Source organism: Panthera onca, chromosome B3 (genome assembly GCF_046562875.1).
Source record: "Panthera onca isolate mPanOnc1 chromosome B3, mPanOnc1 haplotype 2, whole genome shotgun sequence".
Taxonomy (NCBI): Eukaryota; Metazoa; Chordata; class Mammalia; order Carnivora; family Felidae; genus Panthera; species Panthera onca.
Window position 1 is genome coordinate 17,653,730 of NC_138344.1, and position 25,875 is coordinate 17,679,604.

A 25,875-nucleotide genomic window follows, 5' to 3' on the forward strand; every position below is an offset into this window, starting at 1 on the left:
TGCCCCATAAGAAAGATGCTGACTTTACAATTAATGTGTGTATGTTCTATTGTGTTAAATAAATACCCATTTGTATTAATAATCTATTGCTGCTTAACAAATTACCCCAGAATGTAGTGGCTTAAACTGTAGTAGGGGTGCTTAACAGAGTAAATACTTATTATCTCATATTTTCTGAAGGTCTAGAATCTGGGCTTGGCTTAGCTGGGTATCTTGGCCTCAGTGTCTCTTTCAAGGCTGCAATCAAGGTTGTTGCCCAGGGCTGCTGTTTTTACCTGAACATTCAACTAAAGAAGTATCCTCTTCTGTGTTCACTCATGTGGTTGTTGGCAGGACTAAACTCCCTTAGTTCTTGCCACTTGGCTTCTCTATAGTGTTGCTCCCAACATGGCGGCTGGCTTCCATCAGCACAAGGGAAAAAGCAAGAGAGGGTATGCAAGACAGGAGCCACAGCCTTTTTGTCATCTAATCATGGATGTGACATCCCATCACTTTTGCTATTTTCTGTTCATTAGAAACGAGTCAGTAGGTCCAGCCCGCACTTAAGGGGAGGCTATAACACAAGGGCCTAAATGCCAGGTAGTAGAGATCAGTGGAGACCATCTTGGGGGCTACCTACCACATCATTAATTCTGACTTCCTCAAGAATTTGTATTAGTAATGGGTGTGGAATTTATTCAAAGCCTTTTTCAGACTTTAAAGAAAAAATTCTTGAGGACTTCAGGCAGAAAAATGAAACAGTCGTGAAGATGAAGATAATTGCAATATAATACCCCCAACTGTATTATATATCCAGTGGTGGTTGCTTTCAGGCTTGACAGTGTTTTTCTTTGAGCCCTTTAAAAGTATTTTTATATAATATGTATAATATAATGTATAAATGTTTATATATAAGTTATATACTATAACATAAATAATATAACTGTTATATGTGTATATTATATATAATTATATTATTGTACATTAAATATATATTAAATATACTGTATATTATATAACATAATTATTAAGTATATATTAAATTAATAATTATTTATTATTAAATATTAAAACAATGATCTATGAACTAAAAATATATATATGAAATATATTATTAATATGTATTATATATTATGTAAATATACTATATATAATTAGTGGGATTTTAATCATTTTCCACATGTATTAATATATCATTTTTGTCTGGCTACTTTCAAGATTTTGTTTTTTGGTTTTCAGAAATTTAACTATGATGTGCCTTGGTATAATTATCTTTGTATTTATGTTGGAGTTTGCTGAGCTACTTGAATCTGTGAATTTATGTCTTTTCCCAAATTTAATACATTTTCAATTATTATTTCTTTGGGTAATTTTTATGCACTGTTCCCTTTCTCCTTCTTGGGCACTGTTTACACTTTACATTTGTTAATGTTGTCCTACATTCCTCTGAGGCACTGTTCATGTTTCCTTCAAGCTTTTTTCTCTCTGCATTTTAGATTAGGTCATTTATATTGATCTTTTTCAAGTTCATAAACTCTTTCCTTTGTAACATTAATTCTGTTGTTTAGCTTCATCTTGTAATTTTTTCAGTTTTAGGATTTTCTTTCTTTTATTCTCTCTATTTCTTGTCTTTATATTATAGGCATATTTTACTTTAGATCACTATGTAGATCTATATAAAAATTTCTTGTTTGCTAATTCCAACATCTTGGTTATCTTGAGCTTGATCTCCATTGTTTATTGTTTTTAATGGATCACATTTTCTTGGGTTTTCATATGTTGAATAATTTTAGATTATATCATGATAATTGGGGATTTTATGTCTTGGAGACTGGAATCTGTTGTATTCATTCAGAGAGTGTTGATATTTTTGCTTTAGGAGGTAATTTACCTGGTTTGACTCAGACAAGTAAACTGGTTTTTGGAGGGCAGCTGAAAGCTCAGTCCAGTTCTTTCACCTGGACTGTAATTTCTTCCATATTTGCATGGTTCTGGGATTGCCATTGATTTAGGCAAAGTTTATAAATAGAATTTGGGGTTATGCTTCCCTGGCTCTTTTTTTCGGGTATTTTCCCTTTACTTGCCAGTGGTCATGGTTTCCCTGAACTCTCCTCCTGTTCTTTAGGTTAGTAAGAGTGAAGTTTCCTGTTAGAATTTTAGCCACTTTGCATGGTAACTGTCTGTACCCTGCCTTACACTAAATGCTGTTTAAAAAACAAAACTCAAACTCACCCAGTGCCATTCCTTCTTCTAAGTTTGACTCTTCTCCAGGATGGCTTGTTTTTGTTTACTCTGTAGTGCCTTAGAGTCGTGTGTGTGTGTGTGTGTGTGTGTGTGTGTGTGTGTGTGTGTGTGTGTTATCTGCCAGAGGATCAGTCCAGTGGGAGTTTATTCTGCTGTAGTGAATTGGAACTTGCATTCTTTTATTTTAACCTCTCTGTGTCTTTATAACTCAAGTGATTTTCTTGAAGTCAACATTTTGATTGTTTGATTTTTGACCAATCTGACAATCTAGGCCATTTAACTGGAGTGTTTAGATCATATTACGTTTAATGGGATTACTGATATGATTCATTTTAAGTGAACCATCTTACAGTTTGGTTCTATGCGTCTCAACTGTTATTTATTTTTTTCCCTCTTCTCTCCTTCTTTAAAATTATTTCAGTGTTATGTAGGACCCCATTTTACTAACCACTACTGACTTATTAACTCTCAGTGTTTTAAGGCTTACGTTGTGCTTCCTTAATTTTTTACAGTCTCCCTTTACATAACAGACCACTTACTTCACTTGTAATGTGGGAACTGTACATCAGTACTTCATTCTTTGTGCTGTTGTTGTGTATGTGTGTTTGTGTATCTGTCAGCATACGAATATACGTACGTATCGTGTATGTCAGTCAGGGGCCAGTTGGGAGATAGAAACCGTACCCCTAGTTGAAACAGGGAAAATTAATATAAAGAATTGCTGACTAGTGAGGTGTTATTAACTGCTAAAAGAGATTAAGAGAACTCTGTGGTATTCAGAAGTAGCAAGTACAAAAAACAGCTATGACTTCTGGGCTGAGAGAAAGTAGACAAGGAAGGGACTGAAAAGACTTAGGAGAGCTCCAGCCCCTAGGCTGAGATTGAGAGCTCTTCCGTGAAGGGCCTGACTGGGAGCATACAGCCTGCTGGTGGCCGAGAAGCTTGCCAGCTGGTTTAGGCTGGAGCTGATCTGTAATATCAGCTCACTGTTGGAGGAAGGTGTTGGTAGTCTGGAGCTGTTGTGTAGAAGCAGCTTGACAGTGTGGCCTAGCTACCACAGAAGTGGCCACGGGGTGGTAGGACAGTTGCCTGAGGCCCGTTGAAGCTGGTATGTAGAAGTGCATTGATGGATGGGGAGAGTGGGCCTGGGGGTGCGGCCAGAGCTGCTTCAGAGCTGGGTGGGGAGTCACGGTTGGAGGATGCAGCTTGAGGTTTCCCAACAGGGCTGCCAAGGTGAGTGCTTCTGGGCCTTGGCTCCTGTGCTAAATAAACAGTTGCTGGGGGACTGGACCCAGAAGGGAGGTCCTTGCTGCTGCTGTCATCTGATAGAGTCACTCCAGTGCCCTCTTCCAGCCCTAATGTTAGGCCAGTTGACAAGGGAGAGTTGACAGCGTCCAGGTCAATCGGGTATAGAAGGTAGATCTGGAGCTGACAGACCAAACTGATACATTGTTAATTCTCAAGAAATTTAAAATGAGGAAAATTGTCTTTTATATTCATTCCTATATTCTCTCAGATTTGGTTTACCTGAGTAAAGTCTTTATCTCTCCTTTTTTAAAACAAATTAAACTTTTTCCTTTGAGATAATGGTGGATTCTCATGGAATTGTAAGAAATAATACAGAAAGATCCCGTATACCCTTGTAGTTTCCAGCAGCATTCACATCTTGCATAACTATAGTGCAAGATGAGCACCAGAAAATCGGCACTAGTGTTATCTTCCTCCAGCGTTCATCATTTTCTGTGCACTCATTTGTGTGTGTGTGCGTGTGTTCTGTGCAATTTTATCACATGTGTACATTTGTACAATCCCTACCATAGTCGGGTAGAGAGAGTACTTTCATCACTGCAAGCATTGTTTGAACTGCCCTTTAATTTTTTTATTTTTATTTTTATTTTTATTTATTTTTAAATACGAAATTTATTGTCAAATTGGTTTTCATACAACACCCAGTGCTCATCCCAACAGGTGCCCTCCTCAATGCCCATCACCCACCCTCCCCTCCTTGAACTGCCCTTTTATAATCATGTTACACACGGTCCCCAAACCCTGGTAACTGCTACTCTGTTCTCCATCTCTATCATTTTATCACTTTAGCAATATTATGTAAATGAAAGCATATAGTATGTAACCTTTTGTGACCTTTTTTTCATCCAGCACAATCCCTTGAGATCCATTCAAATTGTTGCATGTATCAATAGTTTGTTCCTCTTTGTTGCTGAATTATATTTCATGGTATGGATGTAATGCAGTTTCTTAGACCATTTACCCATTGAAGGACATATTGGTTGTTTTGTTTTTATGTGTAATAATTGATACTGCTTGTAGCATTTCTGTACTTTTATTTATCTTTTTGGTGAATAAGTTTCCATTTCTCTGAGATAGATGACTAAGACTGCAATTGCTGAGTCCTGTGGTAATTACACGTGTCACTTTTTTTTTTGGTTGAGATATAATTCACATACCATAAAATTCACCCTTTTAAGTATATAATTCAGTGGTTTTAGTATATTCACAAGGTTGAGCAACCATTACCGCTGTCTAATTCCAAAACATTTTCATCACCTCAAAAGAAACCCATTTAGCAGTCATACCCCCCTCCCCCAACCCCCTAATAACTCCTTGGTGACCAATAATCTGCTTTCCATTTCTATGGCTATGCCTGTCCTGGACATTTCATGTAAATGGAATCATACAGTATGTGGCCTTTTGGGTCTTGCTGCTTCAACATAGCATGTTTTCAGGGTTCATTTATGTTGTAGTATGTTTCAGAATGCATTCTTTTTTGTGGACATACCATGTTTTGTTTATCCATTCTTTAGTTGATATTTGGGTTGTTCACACATCTAGGCTATGGTGAACAATGCAGTTATGAACATTTCGTGTAGAAGTTTATATATGAATGTGTATTTTCAGTTCTTTAGGGTTTATCCTACTAGTGGAATTGCATTATTAGCTTTGTTTAACCTTTTGAGGAACTGCCAAACTGTTTTCCAAAGCTGCATCATTTTACAATTCCACCAACAGTATGTGAGGATCCTAACTTCTTCTCCACATCCTCATTAACACTTGTTGCTTTCTGTCCTTTTGATTATTGTCATCCTAGTAGGTGTGAATTGGTATATCATAGTTTTGATTTGTATTTTTCTATTGATCTTTTTTCATTTGCTTATTGTCTGTTTATATATTTCTTTGGAGAAATGTCTATTCAAATCTGTTGTCTATTTTAAAATTATGATATTTTTATTGTAGAGTTGTAAGAGTTTTTTATGTATTTGTATGCCTTATATATTTGAGATAGCTCTGTATATTTAAGTGCTTTATATTTTTGAGATATATATATTTATATATTTGAATGCTTTATATATTTGATACCATATCAGATATATACTTTTAAAATATTTTCTTCCATTCATGGTTTATCTTTTCACTTTCTTGATAATTTTTTATCTGGCATTTTGTGTTTTGGTATCATATCTACAAAATTGTTTTAATCTAACATTATGAAGATTTACCTCTGTTTTTCTTACTTAAGTTGTATCATTTTAGCTCTTACATTTAGGTCTTTGATCCATTTTGAGTGAATTTTTGCATACGATGCAGTGTAAAGGCCTAACTTCTGTTTTTGCATATGCAACTCCAGCTATCTCAGCACCATTTATTGAAAAGGATACCCTTTCCCTATTGAATTGGCACCTTTGTCAAAAATCATCTGACCATGAACATGTCGGCATATTTCTGGATGCTCAAATTTTTTCCATTGATCTATTTGTTTATCTTCTTGCCAGTAGCACACAACTTAATTACTGTAGCTTTATAGTTAAGTTTTGAAATTGAGAGGTATGATTCCTTCAACATTATTCCCATTTCTCAAAATTGTTTTAGCTCTTCTAAATCCCTTGCATTTCCATGTGAGTTTTAACATCTGCTTGTCAAATTATGAAGAAAAAAAGGTATCTGTGATCAGTGGTGGCAATGGTATTGAATCTTTAGATCAATATGTGGAATATTGCTGTCTTATGTCTTCTAATCTATGAATGTGAGATGTCTTTCCATTTGATTAGGTCTTCAATTTCTTTCAACATTTTTGTGTTTGAACACCGAACACTTTTCAGTGTAAAAATCTTGAATTTGTTAAACTTATTCCTAAGTTTAACTTATTCTTTTTTAAAATTAAAAAAAATTTTTTTTGAGTAGGCTTCACACTCAGTGCAGAGCTCAATATGGGGCTTGAACTCATGACCTGAGCTGAAATTAAGAGCCGGACGCTTAACAAACTGAGCTATCCAGGCGCCCCAGTATTTATTCTTTTGATGCTGTTATATGTGGAATGGTTTTTCTTAATTTCACATTAGAATTGCTCACTGTCTGGTATGTAAGAATACACCTGATTTTTGTATATTGATCTTTTATCCTCAGCCTTGCTGAACTCATTTATTAGCTCTAATTTTTTTTTTTTTGGTAGATTCCATAGGATTTTCTATATACAAGATCATGTCATCTGCCAGTGAAGATAGTTTCATTCCTTCCTTTCCAATATGTATGCCTTTTATTTCTTTTTCTTGCTTTATTTTTGGCTGTAACATGGAATATTGAATAAAAGTGGTGAGACCAGACATCTTTGTGTTGTTTCTGCCTGATGTTAGGGGGAAAGCTTTCAGTCTATTGCCATTCAGTGTGATGATGGCTATAGATTTTTCATAGGTACCCTGTATGTAATTGAGGAAATTCCCTTTTATTGCTTGTTTGTTGAGTATTTTTAGCATAAAAGGGTGTTTGATTTTGTCATATGGTCTTTTTTTCATCTACTGAGATGAATGTGTTTTTTTTTTTTTTTCTTTATCCTGTTAATATAGATGTTGATTTTTGCTTGTATGTTGAACCAACCCTGCATCAATGAGGGAAAATCCCATTTGGTCGTGGAGTATAATCCTTTTTATAACTTGCTGGGTTTGGCTTACTAGTATTTTGTTGATGAATTTTGTGTCTGTATTCATAAGGGAAACTGGTCCTTGGTCTTCCTTTGTTGCGATTTCCTTGGTTTAGGTATCAAGGTAATATTGGCCTCATAGAATGAGTTGAGAGTTCCCTCCTCTCCTTTTCCTTTCCTTTTCTTTCTTTTTTTTTTTTTTTAAAGTTATCTGCTCAGTTACCTTAGTGGTCACCTGATGGTTAGATTAGAGATTTCCTTCGCTACCTGAATCCAGTAGTCTCCCAGTTTTTGCTGAGGACTTCTGTTATTGTATGGTGGCATGCCTTCAGCTCCCAGCCAGGCATTTGACAACTTTGCCTTATCCTGCGCTTCCTGCTTATGCAGGAGCCTCAAGTTCGGCAGAGCTGATTGCTTAGAGTCTTTCACCTCTTTCCTGAGCATTTGCACGTTTCTGACCTGCCTTAGACCTTCTAGAATTCCAGAAATACACCAGAGCTTTTCACAGCTCCTCTGGACATCTTGCCCAGCTTTTCCATTTAAGGTTTTTGGTTGTCTATTGTTTGCACCAGCTGTTATTTATTGACTCAGGTGGTTGTGAAGTCAAACAATTGCCCATAATGTGTTTCAACTGGGAAAAGAGTTTTTGTAGGGGGCAAGTTTCTAGGCAGATCAAATTAAAAAGAGCTTTGCAGGTGGGGCCTTTCAGGGAACCTTGAGACAAAGTCAAATGACGCCAGTTCCCTGGGAGTGAGTGCTGACCTGGTTTTGTCCCTTCAGGCGCTAGGCACGCTGCCGCTTTTTCACTTCGATTGTGGACCGGGTTTTTGTTTTGTTTTTCCATGCTTCTGCAGAGTGGAGAGTGAGGGATACAATTAGAAGAATTGAAAATGCCCCAAAGTTCACGCAGCTCACTGTGCTTACTGAGATTTTTGCCATTTTTCTTAAGATATAACCCTCCTTGTATCACTTTGGTTAGTTTCCAGAGTTTTGTACATAAGCTTCTTACTACTACTTTTGCCAATATTCTTGTTGATTTTATGTAAAATAATTTTTGGAGGCCCTTACTCTTTCACTTTTGTTCTGGATTTGTAGTTTCCTAAGAAATTGCCAAATAATTTTCCAGGTTGGCTCCACCTTTTTATATTCTCCCCGAGCAAGGTATTGTTTCAGTTTCTCCACATCTCACCAGTATTTGGTGTTACCATTAGTTTTTATTTTTGTCATTTTGATAGATGTGTGGTTTTATGTCATTGTGATTTTAATGTATATTTTTCTAATGGTTAATGATACTGAACCTCTTTTCAAGTATGTGTTGGTTACCTGTGTCTTTTCTTCAGTGAAACGCATTTGTTGCTCTTTTTCTAGTTGGATTTATTTTTATTCTTCAGTTTTAAGAGGTTTTTATTTTTTTTTTTTTTTACAAATTATAGAAACCAGTTCTTTGTTGTATATGTTGTTTACAAATATTTTCTCCCAATTTGTAGTTTGTCTTTTTTTTTTAAGTTTTTTTTTTTAGAAATTTATTTATTTCAAGAGGAAGAGAGAGAGAGAGAGAGTCCCAAGCAGGCTGTGCACTGTCAGTGTAGAGCCCAACACGGGACCCGAACTCATGAACTGTGAGAATGTGACCTGAGCCAAAGTCAGACGCTCCCACAACTGAGCCACCCAGATGCCCCTATCTTTTCATTCTCTTTCTGTTCTTTTGTAGAGCAAAAGTTTTACATTTTATCAGTTCTGCTTTTATGGATGTTTTTAGTGTCAAGTCTAAGAATTCCTTGTCTAGCCTTAGGCCCTGAAGATTTTCTGTGAGAAAAAAATCTCACATTAGTTTTTTCTCTGAAAATGTTACAGTTTTTGTTTTACAAACATCTTCATAGTCTTGAAGTTTTTGTTTATTTGTTTTGATCTTCTGGAATTAAAATGCTTTTTTTTTATATAGATGGCAAACAGCGCATATTATTTTATTTTTAAAGTTTACTTTGAGAGAGAGAGAAAGTGCATAAGCAGGGGAGAGGTGGAGAGAGAAGGAAAGCAAGAATCCCAAGCAGGCTTCACGCTGTCAGCGCTGAGCCTGACATGGGGCTTGAGCCCATGAACCATGAGATCATGACCTGAGCCAAAATCAAGAGTCAGATGGATGTTCAGCCAACTGAGCCACCCAGGCACCCCTGGAATTAGAATTCTTGATGACGTTTTTTTTTCTTTTCTTTCAGCACTTTTATGATGTTACTTATCATCTGGCTTGCACAGTTTCTGAAGAGACATCTCCTGTTATTCTTATATTTGTTCCTCTGTATGTAATATGTTTATTTTTTCTTTATCTACATTGAAGATTTTTGATTTTATGCTCATTTTCAGGGATTTGATTTTGATGTATCTTGTGGTTTTCTTTTTTTTAAATTTTTTAACCTTCATTTATTTTAGTTTTGAGAGACAGACACAGAGTGCGAGAGGGGGAGGGGCAGAGAGAGAGGGAGACACAGAATCCGAAGCTCCAGGCTCTGAGTTGTCAGCACAGAACCTGACACGGGGCTCGAACTCACGAACAGTGAGATCATGACCTGAGCTGAAGTCGGCCGCTCAACTGACTAAGCCACCCAGGCGCCCCTTCTTTTTCTTTATATTTGACATTCGTTTAGCTTCTTGGGTTCGTGTTTCTATGATTTTCATCAAATTTGGCAATTTCTTGACGTTATTTCTTTAGATATTTATTTCTATACTCCTGTCTCTGTTTCTGGGACTCTTGCATGTTTGTTACACTGTTTAGTATTTTCCTTTAATCACTGACACTCTTTTCAGTTTTTTTCCATCTTTTTTTGTCTCTGTGTGCTTCAATATGGACAAATTGTATTTCTCTGTCTTCAGTGTCAGTAATATTTTCTTCTTCAGTATCTAATTTGCTGTTCATCCCACCTAGTGAAGTTGTTTTACTTTGTTCATTATGTTTTTGAACTCTAGAAGTTCTGTTTGGTTCTTCTTCATACCTTAACGTCTCTCTTGCAGTGTTCATATTATCCTTTAAATAGCTTGCTGTATTTTTTGTAGTTGTTCTAATGTCTTTGTTTGCTAATTTTATTGTTTCTATTATACTGGATCTACTTGTATTGACTGTTTTTAATCCTGGGTATTGGTCACACTTTCTTGATTCTTGGCATATCTACTACTTTTCGATTGGATGCTGGATCTTATAAGTTTTACATTGGTGAGTCTGTAGACTTTGTTGTCTGCCTTTTTCTTGTGCTGCCTTATTCTGGCATGAGGTTATTTGCAGTTTAGTTTGATCTTTTCATGGTTTGTCTCCACACTTTGTGAGGACAGGTCTAGAGTAACCTCTACTTTAGTGGTAGTTTAACTCTATTACTAAGGCATGGCCTTTATAGGATCTGATTTGAATGTGCCAAATAATCAATAAGACTTGCTGCTCAGAACTTAAATGCCTTCTAGTCTGGTGTGAGCTCTGTGGACCATTCAGCAGATAGATTTTCAGTTACTTTGCCTAGGCTACATTTTACTATTCAGCTATCAGTCAGAGAATCCTTCAGTTTTTAAAGGATTTTTTTCCCTGTAGTATCCTCTCCCCCAAACTCTACCCCACCACCCCACAACTTCCAGTTGCCTCGGTTTCTCTGAATTCTGACTTGTGTCTCCATAACTTAGTGAGACGTACATACTTTGTTTGGGACGCAGTCCTATACCATCAGTTTTACATCCAGGCAGAAACCTAGGGATCTTGTGTGGCTTGCCTTGTTTCTTCTCTCTCAGATAACATAATCCTAATTTCCTGTTTTTAATATCAAAATAATTGTGTCATATATTCCTTCCAATTTTCTTTTTGCTTACAGCAGTCAGGTAAATCTGGTCCCTGTTACTCCATTATGGCTGGAAATAAAAGTCCTGATCTGTTAATCAGCAACCTTTTTATTTTGGAACAATTTTATATTTACAGAAAAGTTGTAAAGATAGTGCAGAGTTCCAGTATACTTCTCATCCATTTTCTCCTGTTTTTAGCATCTTAAAATTTTGTCAAAACTAAGAAAGTGACATTGGCATAATACTATTAAGTAAACTTCTGTATTTAATTTTATTTAAAAAACTGCCAGACCACCTTCCAAAGTGGCTGTACTGTTTTGCATTCCCACAGCAATGAAAGAAAGTTCTTGCATTATAGGAGAACATGATGAAAACTAGTTACATTGAAACTCCAACATTTCAATTACTTTGAAATTACAAAAAGCAAGTAAAGAGAAGTGACTCAAAATTGTTGAACCTTTGATTACAGGTGACTCATGATACCTGTATAACAACAATAACAGTGGCATTCATGGCACTCTGATTATTCTAAAAGCCTTACATTTATTGATTTATTTAATCCTTACAACATCCCTATGTTGTTGGTGTTACTATTCTCTGCTCCTACAGATTATGAAAGTGAGAAGTTGAGTTTGGCCACATGGCTACTGAAATGCAGTCATTCTGGCTCCAGAGCTTGCTCTCTGATCCATTCCACCAGTGATGATTCTTTATCAGTTGCACATCACAATAACTTGAGGAGTTGAGATGGTGTTTCACTTGGTGGGGGATGGTCCTGGGCACCTACATTTTGTAGTTAGGATTGGGAACATTCTCTTCTTACTGTAGACCACTCTTTACTTTAATGTAGATAAATTTAATGTGTTAAAATACACCTTTTGATTTCATTCATGATGTTGAGTGCTTTGGTTCATCTTTTGATTTCGACATTTTAGGATCCTTTTGCATATGTAGAAATTGAGGCAAATGTATTGTGGGTAACTGAAAATCAACTGTCTCTTTATTTTGGTGTCTAGGCACTCTGGCTTTTGTATAACAAATGTAAATGTGTGTATATGTACGTATGTGTGTGCGCATACTTATTTACATACAGTCTTTTAGTTCAAAGAATTTTTAGAGTCACCTGAGAGTGCGGTTAGGAATTCCTTCCTAAAATTAATGTTTAAAGAATATGGATTTTAAAATGTGAAATCAGTTTATACATACAAAGCAAGGAATAAAAATATCATAGAATGGTATAATTGTTTAACACGTTTTAGGCCCAGCATGTTAGTACCTACACAGAATTTATTAAATGCAGCATGGAATAATCTTAAATGTATTAATTTTGTGTCTTATTTTGTGTCAGTGACATTTTAACCTTTGATGTTAGGTTTAATAATGTAGAAGAAAATTTCAAAATTAAATTTAAAAATACTTTATGAAGACTGATTGATGAGGCATAGTAAATAAAATGATAGTTTTGAAAAGATCAAAAAAATTTAGTTCTCTGAAAATCAGTGATACGAATTTATTTATATTAACGTTTTATATTACGTTATGTAGCTAAGTTCCATGCCCAATATGGGGCTTGAACTCACAACCCTGAGATTAAGAGGTGCATGCTGTGCCAACTGAGCCAGCCAGGCGCCCCATACATTTATTTTTTAAAATTATTACTATGTGATCTCCAGTTGTCACTGTTGTTTTGTTCTGAATCAGGCTGCTGCTGATTGCATAAAGTCTCCACCAGAGGGTGCTAAAGATACTTCAGTGGGAAAAGTGTTATTTACTTAGGCTTGCCTGGACTTGTCAGCCAGATAACTTTTTTTTTTTCTTTTTTAAGAAAAGAATTTGATTCTTGTTTATGAGACTTCCTTTTGCTGTGAAATAAATTATGTACCTTGACAGTTGAGTATTTTGACAGATACTGTAAATGATCAGCATTTAGTCTCTCCATTCTTGGTTCTCTGTCAGCATATTAGCTTGAAATAGCCTTGGTTTGCTTATTTTGTAAGTCTTCCATTTGAAATTAAAAGTTGCATTTTCATTTACATAATAAGTGTTGATTTTTCTTTACACAATAGGTGTTTTTCTGAAAACCCGAATACTTTAAAATGAACTAGAAAAACTAGTAATTTGTTTTGTAATTTGTAATTTGTTTTGTAAAACTAGTAATTTGTCAGTTTAAAAAAATAACTCGAAATACATCTATTGTGTATGCTTTTATTTTAAAATAACAACTTAGATCAGTAAATAGGTTTAATATTTGCCATTCCAGCATAAAATACCATTCTGAAAATATTAATTATCTGTGATGACCATGTGCTTTATGGCATGCACTTAGATTGGGGTATGATAGAACATTTTGGTCCCTTTATGTTTGATAAATTTCTAAGTGAGCATTTTACAAATTGGTTATCTAGCAAAAGGACTGAATGATAACAGCTCCGTTTTTTTTTTTCTTCTTTCCCCACAGATACCTTCACTCAAATAACATAGTTGTGGTGCCAGAAGGTAAGGGCACTCCAATTTTAGTTACGACATAACCATAGTTTAAGCTTTGCTTTATAATAGTAAAGCAAATTTTGGTTGGTGTATTAGGGAATTTTACTTATAAAGCATCTTTAACTTGTTAGTTTCAAAGATTGTCTCCCCTAATTAGTAAATTCAGTTAGCAGTTTTGATTGAATTAAAAGATCTATGGTTTTACTATTTTGCAAACAACAGAGGCAGGGGGGATATTAACTATTAAAATATTTAATTTGGTAGTACTTGCATTAAAGATTTGTCATAACACTTGGGTCAAATTAATTTTCCCTTCACCTTTCTTTTCTTTTTGAAGCCATTGGATCTCTCGTAAAACTCCAATGTTTGGATCTTAGTGACAATGCCTTAGAAATTGTTTGCCCAGAAATTGGTCGTCTGAGAGCTTTACGTCATCTTCGATTAGCTAATAACCAACTGCAATTCCTACCTCCAGGTAATCATAGTCTATAGCACAAAGTAGTTTCTTGCCTATTTACAAATCTGTTATGCCTGTTTCTCACTGTGTGTCTAGGCAGTGGGCTTTGGGTATATTTAGGATTTGAGGTGGTCCGTTTGTTTGAAGGTGAAACTAAGGGTGAAATGTGTTTAAGGGAGTTTTCCCTGATGCAGACATGAGAAGGTGGCATTTATGCTTTTACCTACAATTACTACAATTATGCATTGCAGTCAGTGCCCCGTCAAGTCACTGCCGTGGCGAAATATTTGTACAAAAAGGTAATTCAGTTCAGAATATTTTACATAGAGAATTCAGATGAACTTTGCATGATGTAATCATTTTAGTATCCAAAAAGGAAATACGTACAGTGTTTTCTCTCATTCTCTAGTGAGGTAATTGTTTTACATTAACTTTGATTTAATAAATCTTACTAGAATTTCACAGCAGAATTTAAGTTTGAATCCTGGGACTAACTGTCATTTCTGCCTACTGAATATCCTCTTAGATTGTGATGTGCCCGAGTATGGTACCAAAATTCTGCATTCTCCTGAGCTACCATTAAACCCCGTGACTTTCTTATAGGGAGCATCCAGGGACCTTCCTTTGTGAATCCATACATTTGCAAGTTTTGCCATATGTCATCTTCCATATTTAAAAAAAAAAAAAAAGATAAAGTATGTAAAAAAAATTTTTTTTTAACTTGTGCTTTAGGTATTATATGGAAGTTACTTTGCATTCAAGAATGAGCAGAGAAAAAGGCAGATGTCACATTGTTGAGGCTTATTTCTACTTAGTAACTCAGGAACACCAACCAGTCTCTTAGTGTATCCAGGTGAAATGTGTGACTCAACCAGAATTACAAATTACTACCTGTTGTAGGACTTCAGGGTCATGTGAGAATGTTAAAAACTACTCTAAACTATTCATGTTTAATCCATGAATGAAAAAATCTGTAATATTTCTTTGTGATATAAAAGACACCTTCTCTAAAGGTTTTCAAATATAAAAATTTCTGAGTGAAGCATTATAACTGATTAATTTTTAGACTTTACATGCTGGCCTTAATATGTAGGCTCAATATTTACAAAAAGAGTACAGCAGTTGACTCTGCTTAAGAAATTCTTTAACCCCATATAATTACTGTCTTACATTTTCCAGTTACAGTTAATACAAAAAATTTTAATGTGGTGTAGGAATCTGATCTTTTCCTTTAGAGTTTATTGTATGTAATCGGGCTCAGTGGTGTTTTATCATTCTGGCTTTCAAGGAGTTTATATATTCAGATACTCAGGAAATTAGATTCTCTTTTGGAGATTGCCTGGGAAATGTATCAGTAAAGATAATACTTTGGGTTTTCATACTCTCATATATGAAACTTCTACAAGATCTATTGTAGAATCAAAATACATGAATATAATACTGTACTTATAAGTCCTTTTTTATATAAATTTAAGGAGCATATGACCAATGCAGTTCTCTGTTAAACCATTGTTCCTTATATTCTATTATTCTGTTTTTTCCTGTAATATAAGAACATTTTGTGGTAGAATGTGGTCATTTCCTTCCATTATATACTCTTGGAGATTAAGGATGTGCTACTGATATCATTGACTGCTTCCTAATAACCAGTGAAGGGTATAGGTTTTTGGACTGCTTTCATATCATTTTTAGTTTATATTTCACCTGTTGCGTGATTGTAAGCATTTATTTCTGGTTTTGTTTCCATAGCTCTCTTCTGTTGTATACGTTTGGTTTTGCCTGTTTTGAGTAAAATTACATACGGTAATAGCTGTATTTTGAATAGAAACTTTTGACTGAGCCATATGTAGATTTTTTTCATTCTAGGCCATCATGAGTAGCAGTGGACTAGATCTTACTAATTATTTGGTTCACTTTATCTTTTTATGAGGTAATTGCGAGTGTTATGATTTGAATGGCAGTGGGGCTAGGTACATGTCCCCCAGTGTTTGATCGTGTTGGTCATATACAGTGGGAAATATTCTAAGTGTAGTTAAAAAAAAAAATGTGAGGGCTCCCATGTTGTCTGCATTTGATGACAGTAGAGATCATTTGATATCTGATTGTTACCTCCACCCAGTCCTGGCTATCATGTATGATATAAACTTCTATGTGTCATATTTCCTCAAAGACTTAACATTTCATTATGTGGATTTGTTGTGGTTGAAAACCTTCGAATATAATTTTGTATTCAGTATTTAAAATTTGAAAAGTTTTAGACCGATATTTGAAAAATCTGAACCATTTGAAACATCTAGATGCATATAGAGTTTTAAACTTAGGATCTAAGAATGGATTATAGGGGTTTCATGAACGCCATGTAGTTTGCACACAGTTTGGTATCTGCGATTATGTACATGTTATGAAAAAGGTCCAGTGTTTCTACCAGTTTCTCAGACACATCCATGACTCATAGTGGCTGATTCTGTTGAGCTGTCTGCCAATAACCACATGGTAGTGGTGGCCTTGTGGACTGGAACTCATCTTCTGGGATGTCTCTTTCCCCCATTCCGTTAGATTGCGTGTCCGGCCATTTTCCTACCTTGTGACGTGGCCTTATCTCTACAATTGATTGGTCCTGGTGTTGGTACCTGACCCAAGCAGGACAGTTCTCATCCTGGGAATTTTAGAAGACGCTGGTGAGGGGCAAGGAAAGAGAATAAGAGAGAGCAGGGAAATTGGAAAAAGAAAATCAACCTCTCTTTCTCTCTGGGCTGTTGCACAATGCTGTGTAATCTTGTGAGGCACTGGGAAGTAGGCACACGGACTGGGAAACAGAAAAAGAAAGAAAGATGAAGGAGATACACAGAAGATGGAGGCAGAGACATTCTATGTTTTCTTTAGTATCCCAGTTACTAGTTGTATTCTTACGGCTCATAGGCTTTGTGCGTAAGATCGCTCTCTTGTTGGCTTCTGTGAAGCCAAATAGCCCAAAGAGCTCCACTTAACATGGCCAAAGGCTTCACATGGCCATTCTGGGGAATAGGATTAATTGTATCTTGAACTCTCCTCTTTGCTTAACTCTTAATGCTTGGAAGTTGCAAAGGCTCTTGCTAGTAGTAGGAAGTTGAGGGTTAGCAACGGCGTGATCTGTATGTTAGCAATAGTATGTGTATAAAGTGGTTCATCCTGTCATCTGTTTTTTTTTTCCTCTTTGCACCGTATTAGACGTCTCTCTCTTTTTCTTTCCCCCTGAGCACAGGTCATTTTTTAGGAAGAACAGAGAACGCTGGTGGGAAGTAGTGACAGGATACAGGAATGTAGAGGCAGCTTAGAAAGAATGTGTTACTAAGTCAGCGTAGGGGAGGTGCCACCTTTCCTCTGCCCTCTTAGGGTCTCCAGCTCGGCCCAAGAATTAACTGACATAAGAAAGATCCACAGGAGAAAAGTATACAGATTTTACTTAGTAATTTTTACACCTGCAAAGGAAACCTCACGAGAAAAATGAAGACCCGAAGAAGTAGTTAAAGCCAAACACCTCTACACTAGATTGGACAAAGGGTAGTAGTTATGAAAATGTGACCAGACAAAGGGATTTGGGCTAGGGCAGTTAGTTGTGAAACAGTGACTAGGAATGTAAAGGTTGGCTTAACAAGTTTGGTTCGTTAAGATTTCCCTGGGCCTCGACTCTCCATTTCTGGCGATAAGAATGTCTCCCTCCTGGTACAGGGAGGACGCCTTTTACATGGGAGTTTCTCTCGTGCTTCTAGGGAGAAACGTGCCTCCTTGCTTCTGCCACTTTCCAGTGTCTTTAACTCAAAATAACTCATATGCCAGACTCGCATATTTTGGGGTGGCATGCCCTGAACTCCTCCACCAGCCACGACAGTGGGCCACGACAGCTTAATCCCACGTAAAACACATCCCTGGGAATCATCCTGCTCAAGTGTTGAGAGGCCTAAGCGTGAAAACATCAACTCCCCCAAATTATTGGTTCAGAGTTGCTTGGATGAGAGGGTCCTTGGGGCCTGTTGTACCTACAACAGGTACACAGAAGAAGCAGCAGCCTTCTGTGGAAAAGGCCTCAGCCACAGGGATATGGATACTGCAGTGGAGCCCTGACCAAAGAAATGGAAGTGGTAGGTCTGAGAGATACACGCATGGGGCTCCAACAGACATCATGCACTGTGGACTGAAGAAAGGTGCTTGATACACCTGCTTGAAACATCTTCCTTAGTCCAAAACCCCACCTGAAAGAATAAGGCCAATTTAATAGTATGGACTTAACTTGTCTCCAAGATGAATAAATAATCATCACTCAAAAAAAACCCAAAAAACTGTTCTGGATTATTGATGTCATGGTCTATGGTATAAAAACTTTGGAACCTTGAAGCACTATTTGCCTGAGCAGAATTAGTTCCCTTTAAGAAAAATTATTATTTTAATAACTTTGTATTTTATTTGGCAATGAGTTCTATAGGTTTATATCCAGATACCGTAAGGAGAAAGTTAAATAAATGTTTTGGCTAATTTTTTTTTACTGTGTTATCTTATAATTTTATTTTTGACCTTTGTTTATTTTTCACACATAAAAATTATATATTTTTAAGGTATGCAACATGATTTTTTGATATACATATACATTGTGAAATGATTACCACAATGAAAGTAATGAACATATCCATCACCTCCCATAGTTACTGTGTGCGTGTGCGCGGTGAGAACACTTGAGATCTACTCTTAGCAAATTTGAAATATACATTATTAATTGTGTATTAATACATTATACAAATGTATTAGTGATCCATTATTATTGCCTTTCTTTTTAGAAAAACTTTTTATTATGGAAAATTTGAAATACAAAAGGACACAGAATAGAATGATGAGCCCCCATACTCCCAACACCTAACTTGAACAGTTATCATAGCCATCTCCTCTCTTGTATTTTTCTTTTAATTTTTTTTCTTCCCATTTTTGCCTTACAGTTGTTTTATTGAGGTAAAATTTACATAGAGTGGAATGCACAAATGTACACTTCGGAGATTTGACAATGTACGTACCCACGTAATCAATATCGTAGTCAAGATATAGAACATTTCCACTACCCCAGAAAGTACTCTCATGTGTTCTCCAGTCTGTGTGCCACAGGCGAACACTCTTCTGACTTCTGTGACCACAGACTAATGTAACCTGTGGTTGCACGTAATACGTGCACAGCCATACAGAACGCTCGCTGTGGCTGGCTTCTTTCACTCACAATGTGTCCATGCTGTTGCATATATTGGTAGCCCAATCTTCTTTAATTTGCAGAGCGGTATTCTAATGTTTGAATATACGGTTTATATATTTATTTTCCTCTTGATGGACATACAGGTTTCTTTTAGCTTTGGACTCTGATGAATACAGCTAATATCCAACATTCTTGTGTAAGGCTTTTTATGGATGTATATTTTCATATATATGTATCCTTATTACAGTTCACTTATATGTTACCACTTAATATAAATTGTAAGAATCTTCCCAGTAGTATACTTCCATGTACCCTCCTTATGTTACTTTATCATATTTTTTCTATATATGTTATGAACTCTACAATGTAGTGTCTATATTGCAACAGTCAGTTGTCTTTAAAGGAAATCAAGATCATTAAAAGAAGATATTCTTTGTATTTACCCACGTTATGTTCTATTACTTGTGCTTTTCATTCTTTCCTGTAGTTGTAGTTTCTATCTGCTATTGTTTCTCTTCACAGTACTTCCTGTAGGATTTCTTGTGGTGCAGATCCGCCGGCCATGCACCGTCTCAATTTTCTTTATGCAAATATGTCCTTATTTTTGAAGACTCTTCTCTCTGGATATAGAATTCTCAGTTCACAGGATTTCTTTCTGGCACTTTATGAAGGTGACCTTCCATTGTCTCCTGACCCCATTGTTTCTGATGAGAAATCAGTTGCAATTTGTATCATTGTTACACTGTATATAATATCTTTTTGTCCATGGCTATGTTAAAATTTTTCTCTTTATCTTTCCCTAGCAGTTTGTTTTCGATGTGACACAATGTAGGATTTTTAAAATATCCCAGTTGGGGTTTTCTTGATTCCCAAATTGGGAAGTTTTCGGTCATTATTTCTTCAGATATTTTTCTGCCCTGTTTCCTCTCTTTTGGGAACCTCAGTTATCCACGTTAAATCATTTGACAGTTGTTTCACAGGTCCCCGAAGCTTTGTTCTTATTTAAAAAATATTTTTTTTCTCCCGATCTAAGGTTGGATGATAACCTGCTCATCGTCTTCTGCTCACTACCTTCTTTTGTGCTCTCCTGTATGCTCTTCATTAAACACCCATTCACCCTCTCACAGCTTGCTGCCCTTTCGTATCCTGTCCTACATTTTCCAGCTGCCTCAGCTCCCAGGCCGGACCTCTGGCTCTTGCACTCTGCCTTGGGCTCCACTTCCCTGTGCTGTGGCCCAGCGTGAGCCCCTTAGCAGAAAGCCACATCCAACACATCCCTCACCTCTTGTGTTCCCGGATTTCAAACATCAGAGTTCTCTGTTTCCTGTCTATTGCTTGAGAACTGTTGCCTCATATATTTTTGAATAGTTTTATTGTATTTTAGTGGGGAACAAGTCAGGTGTCAGTGACCCTGTCATGTCTGGGAGTGGGAGTCCTATTAGATGTTCTTTGATTTCTCATCTGATTGCTAACCTGCATGTTTTCATATGTATAAACTATGTAGCACTTAAACGTTTGTATATTGCCTTCTCCTACTTCCAGCATCAGAACTGGAACATTAATTGTTACAGAGCAAATTTAAACTCATTTTATTCCAAAGGTCTTTTCTGACTTGATTAAGTAAAATTATGTGATTTATTAGGAAGACAAATACCATGCACTTACAAATAAAGGAATATTAAGGCAGGTTTTCCATCGGTGCAGAGCCACTTGGCAAACATTTTTTAGATTCACCCTTTGGTAAAGACCACAAGGGCTAGTGGATATTAGAAGCATCCACTCATTCTTGATAGTCAACAGAAGCCTGATGCTTTTGCAATTTGCTATAAACTCCCATGAGAGAAGGTTGTGGTAAGAAACAAACAACAAAATGTAACCAGGAGTCAGAAAAGATGTTGCTTACATCTGGCATATAAATCAGCCTATTTTTTTGAAATGTTTTTATCCTTGAAAAGTTGTTTTGCATACCAAAAAAGGAAAGATTTTTAGTCCAAATTAAAAACATTAAAGCAGCCTATGTTGTACTTTAATAATAAAAATTCTAAAAAATAACAAAAGGACATATGTATGCAAAAATACACAAACACAGAAATATGTACTACATATAACTAGTATGAATTTTTCTAAAACCTCAGCCTTCAAGTATGGTCAAGTTTATTACTTTTTTCTTTTCTTTTTTTTTTAGAGAGGAAAGGGAGAAAGAATGTGTGTGTCAGGGAGAGGGGTAGAAGGAGAGAGGGAGAGAGAGAGAGAGAGAGAGAGAGAGTCAGTCAGAGTCTCAAGCAGGCTCCATGCTCAGTGTAGAGGCTGATGCAGAGCTCGATCCCACAACCTAGGGATCATGACCTGAGTTGAAATCAAGAGTGGGGCATTCTACCGACAAAGCCATCCAGGTCCCCCTATTTTTTTCTTAAGATGTGTTTTTCTTCCAGTTGAGCCTCTTACTGCTTTATTGAAATGAAATCTAGTGTCTCTTCTTAGACCTGTCCTGTTGCCACCTAAATAGTTCTGGAATCTCTGTGCTCACTGGTCTGATGTGGAGGTGGGAAGGGGAACATACCAGCCTTCCTGCTGCAGCACAGAGTAGGAATGGAGCCTGGTCATTCCAGAGCTTCCACCATGGCTCACTGCCCTACTTGGTGAGACGTTATTGGCATAATCGACAGACGATAGCACAGCCTGTAGTGCTTCTTCAGAAGTGCTGAGCCTACTCCTGTGGGTACAGACTGGTCACTGGTGATCCACATTGGCGGTCCCTGAGTTACAGTTTCTAGGAACGCTGGTGACTCCAGGAACACTGGCTCAGCCCTGGTTTCATTGCTGTCTCTTCCATTGTAGCTCAGAGATCAACTCAGGGAAAATAGAGCAGCTCTGTTTTTGAACCCTCAAACACAAAGGATCTTATGGTACCTCTCCCCCCAGATGATCCTGGCTCTTCACCCATATTACCTTCCTTGGTGGCTACTCTAGAAATTCAGGGTACTTTATCCTCCTAGGGAGAATCAGCTTTTCACTCATTCCACATCAGTGCTGGTAAAATAACTAGCTAGCACTTTTTTTCTCACTAATAAAGAATCTAAATAATTAATCTCTGGCAGAGCACCCCTCTGATGTCACCAGGCTGTATATGTATGGTCAGCATTTAAATAGACTTTTCTCTATTTTGTGGGATTATCTACATTACCTGGGGTACTTAACTGTTTCATCCACCTAACAAAGAACTATCTCTTGGTTCAAAGTACCGTGCTGTGTATTAGAGGAAGGGGGTGGGGGGGACAGTGAACATGAACAAAATCTAGACCCAGATTTCAAAGGAGCTCATGTTACTTTATTGTCTAATATCCTAAACTAATATTTGTACTTCCAAAGAAGAGACTAGACGGAGAGGATAGAGAAGTACTGAGTGTGTTAGTACTTAGTTATCTTGGTGCAGTGCAGGGCGGTTAAGATACCCATTTGACAACTAAAGGATAGAGGGATGAAATCTAACAACTTGCCCATCCTGAGCTTTCTAGATGACCACTGAGTAAATGAATAAATTGTGTTAGAGTCCTAAACTCATATTCAGAATCTGTTCTTTCAGTGTCTCTCACAGATATAACATTACCTTACTAGTGTCTTTGTTATACATAATACTCTATTAGTAAGGTAATTTTATACCATAGCTAAATATATATTAGTAATGTTATAGTGATAGTTTTTTTTATTCAGGTTTTTACATAAAATTATCTTGGTAGACTACATTAGATAAAGCATATGGATTTTTCTGGGGCGCCTGGGTAGCTCAGTCGGTTAAGCATCTGACTCTTGATTTCGTCTCGGGTCATGATCTCACACTATGTGAGATCGAGTCCCGTGTCAGGCTCTGCACTGATAGCCTGGAGCCTGCTTGGGATACTCTGTCTCTGCCCCTCCCCCAGCTGTGCACACTCTCTCTCAAAGTAAATGAACCTTAAAAACATGGATTTCTCAGAAAAAGTGTTTTTACTATTGATATTATTACATATTGTACAATAGTTACAAATGGAGCTAAAACTTTAAGATTTTATTTACAAACTTTTCCAAGCTTTGAAAATTGGGGAAAAACTTTGGAATAAAAATGGCCATTAAAATTCTTCTAAAAGAAAAAAAGTTTTGTGTTCTGGACCATGCATCCTTCTCAGTGTCAAATAAATAGAGAAAATACTCCTTTTTAGGAAAGATGTGAAGGGAAATGGCAGAACACGTGCCAAGTGTCTGAAAAACAAAAGTTCATTGTGATGATACTTTTTAAAGGCAAAAGGAGAAAAGTTAGTCCTTTGAAACTTGGAAAGCCTCTCCCATCAATCACACTACTGGCTAAGGCATGTTGAATTCCTTTCCATGGTCCATTCCTTTGTGAAAAGATTTAAAAGCAGCTAACATCATAATAGCAGCGACCCAGTTTGAAATCCTAAGGGGGGTATTTCCAAATTCACTTTGCAGGCAGTGCTGTTACTCTTCCCTTTCTCTGTACAATTAATTTTTCTTACCATGGTATCTTACGAGCTTGGTGCTGATTGGGAACCGTGAAGACAGTACTGAGGTCAGTTGGAGAGGATTTAAGAAGTCATGCATGAGGTTGAGGGGCTGAGCTGACGTGCAGTGGTGTTCAGGAGCAGATGATGTGGATTCGAGTATTTCATTATTTTCTCTCTCCGGTGTATCCACCTCCTAGTCTGTCACACACAATCCTGACAGGATTGTCATTCTGAATTACAGATTTGAAAAACTACTCCTACAAGTTAAAATCTTTTGCTTAAATAATTTGCCAAGTGTTGTGGTTGCAGTGATAGAAGGCCCATGATGGGTTCATAACCATATGTTATCACGAATACCAGGAATTAAGGGTATTAAAAAAAAAAGCTGATGCATATCAACGATCTTAATTTTTTGGAGTGAATGTTCTTGAGAACTTAGAAAATATATATTTTTAGGCACCACTTCTTAATGCAAATTCAGAGATTTAATTGTTATTTTTGGATCTAAATCAGCCTGCAGCACAGTATTTTCAAGGTGGTGTGGAGTAATTTCTGTTGTAGTTTTGGTATCTTGGCAAAACTTGGGGTACGTAGTTCATTTTTACTGAAGAGCTTTTGAGTATTAAATAGGTTTTTCATATATTCGTAGTGATTTGATTTGTATTTATGAACCAGTCTTTGGAAAAAGCAAGTTTTAAATAGATACATTTAAAAAGGTTGTATTTTCATGGTTATTTTATAGCTGTTAGTATTTTTTTACCTTGATTTCAGTATATTGTTTTTGTGATGTGATCAGAAAATTATAGTTTTAGGTCAAACTGTATAATTGTGAAGAAAAACTAACTGGCAGCATATGGGTTATTTCCTAATAAGTATTGTCTTCAATGCATAAAACATTTATTTTGTTTCATATTTTATTTGAACTTGTTCTTTGCTTCATCTTTAAATCGTTTTAACCTGTTAAAAGTTTTAAATCATACTGTCTTCTTGCAAGTAATTTTAAAGGTAATGATTGTTTTAGTGAATGAAAAGATTTATGATTTGCCAAAGGTTGATGTAATGAGAAGTAATTAAAATTTAGTTTGATACGACTTGTTGCCAACCTCTCCCCTCGCTGCCGACGGCTGACATCACAGTTCTTTGTTTAATCCTTTTTACTATTCCTTTTTAAAAAATCAAAATTTTACACAGATATGTTGTTTCCAAACAAATTGTGTTAGTTTTCATTGTGTATTTACTTGTAAGTCAAAACTGTGGCTGTCAAAGTGTCAAAGGCTTTAAAAAATTAATGTCCCTTTATGCTTGCAATAAATGTCATTAGTTGGTTGCATGTCTTCTCTGTTTCTTGGATAGATCTGCCGACATTCCTGCTCCTGACTTCTTCTAAAAGAGAATTAAAGTCTGGCAGGTGTGTTTTGATGATGATTTTCTTTTTAATTTCAAAAGTTTGGTATTGGGGCACCTGGTTGGCTCAGTCGGTTAAGCATCCAACTCTTGATATCAGCTCAGGTCATGATCTCATGGTTTGTGAGATTGAGCCCCACATCGAGCCCTGCTGACAGCATGGAGCTTTCTTGGGATTCTCTGCCTCTTTCTCTGTCCCTCTCCCGTTAACTCGCTCTCTGTCTCTCTCCCAAAAATTTAAAAAAATGCTATTTATTACTTTAGTGTGCACTTACAGTATCAGTATCTTAGTATTTATTTTTTCAGGAGTAACAGCAGGCTTTGTAGAAGTCATATTATTTACTTATACATTTAGGTTTTTAATATGAATCCCATCTTCCTTAAATGAGATAATTTTTAGTATAATTTTATAGTCATTATTGTAAAATGTTGAAATAATCCTGAAAGATACATATGGATGTTTAGAATAATTCAGAATCTTTCTTTCCTTTTTCCATTTGTACCTTCTTATAAAGTTTAAGTATGTAGGGGCGGGCGGGTGGCTCAGTTGGTCAGGCATCCAACTTTGGCTCAGGTCATGATCTCACGGTTCGTGGGTTCGAGCCCCACATCAGACTCTGTGCTGACAGCTCAGAGCCTGGAGCCTGCTTCAGATTCTGTGCTCCCTCTCTCTCTGCCCCACCCCTGCATGTTCTCTGTCTCAGTCTCTGTCTTTCAAAAATGAATAAACATTAAAGAAAAATAAATTTTAAATTTAAGTATGTATTTTTTATGAATGAGGGTGTAAGTTTTTTATAGATAAGATTAAAAAATCTTATCATTTAAATCTTCAGTTGAGTAACCAAAGAAATAT

At 36.4% G+C, this 25,875-nt stretch overlaps 1 protein-coding gene across 5 annotated transcripts in view; it reads left to right on the top strand.

Annotated features, from left to right (window-relative positions):
• LRRC28 (leucine rich repeat containing 28) overlaps positions 1-25,875 on the top strand; it is a 180,658-nt gene that overhangs the window by 48,801 nt on the left and 105,982 nt on the right. For all 5 annotated transcript variants that reach the window (XM_060617781.3, XM_060617780.3, XM_060617784.3 and 2 more), the window contains 2 exons: positions 13,425-13,462; positions 13,791-13,928. In XM_060617781.3, the coding sequence (XP_060473764.1) occupies positions 13,425-13,462; positions 13,791-13,928 (176 nt within the window). The remainder of the gene's footprint in view (positions 1-13,424; positions 13,463-13,790; positions 13,929-25,875) is intronic.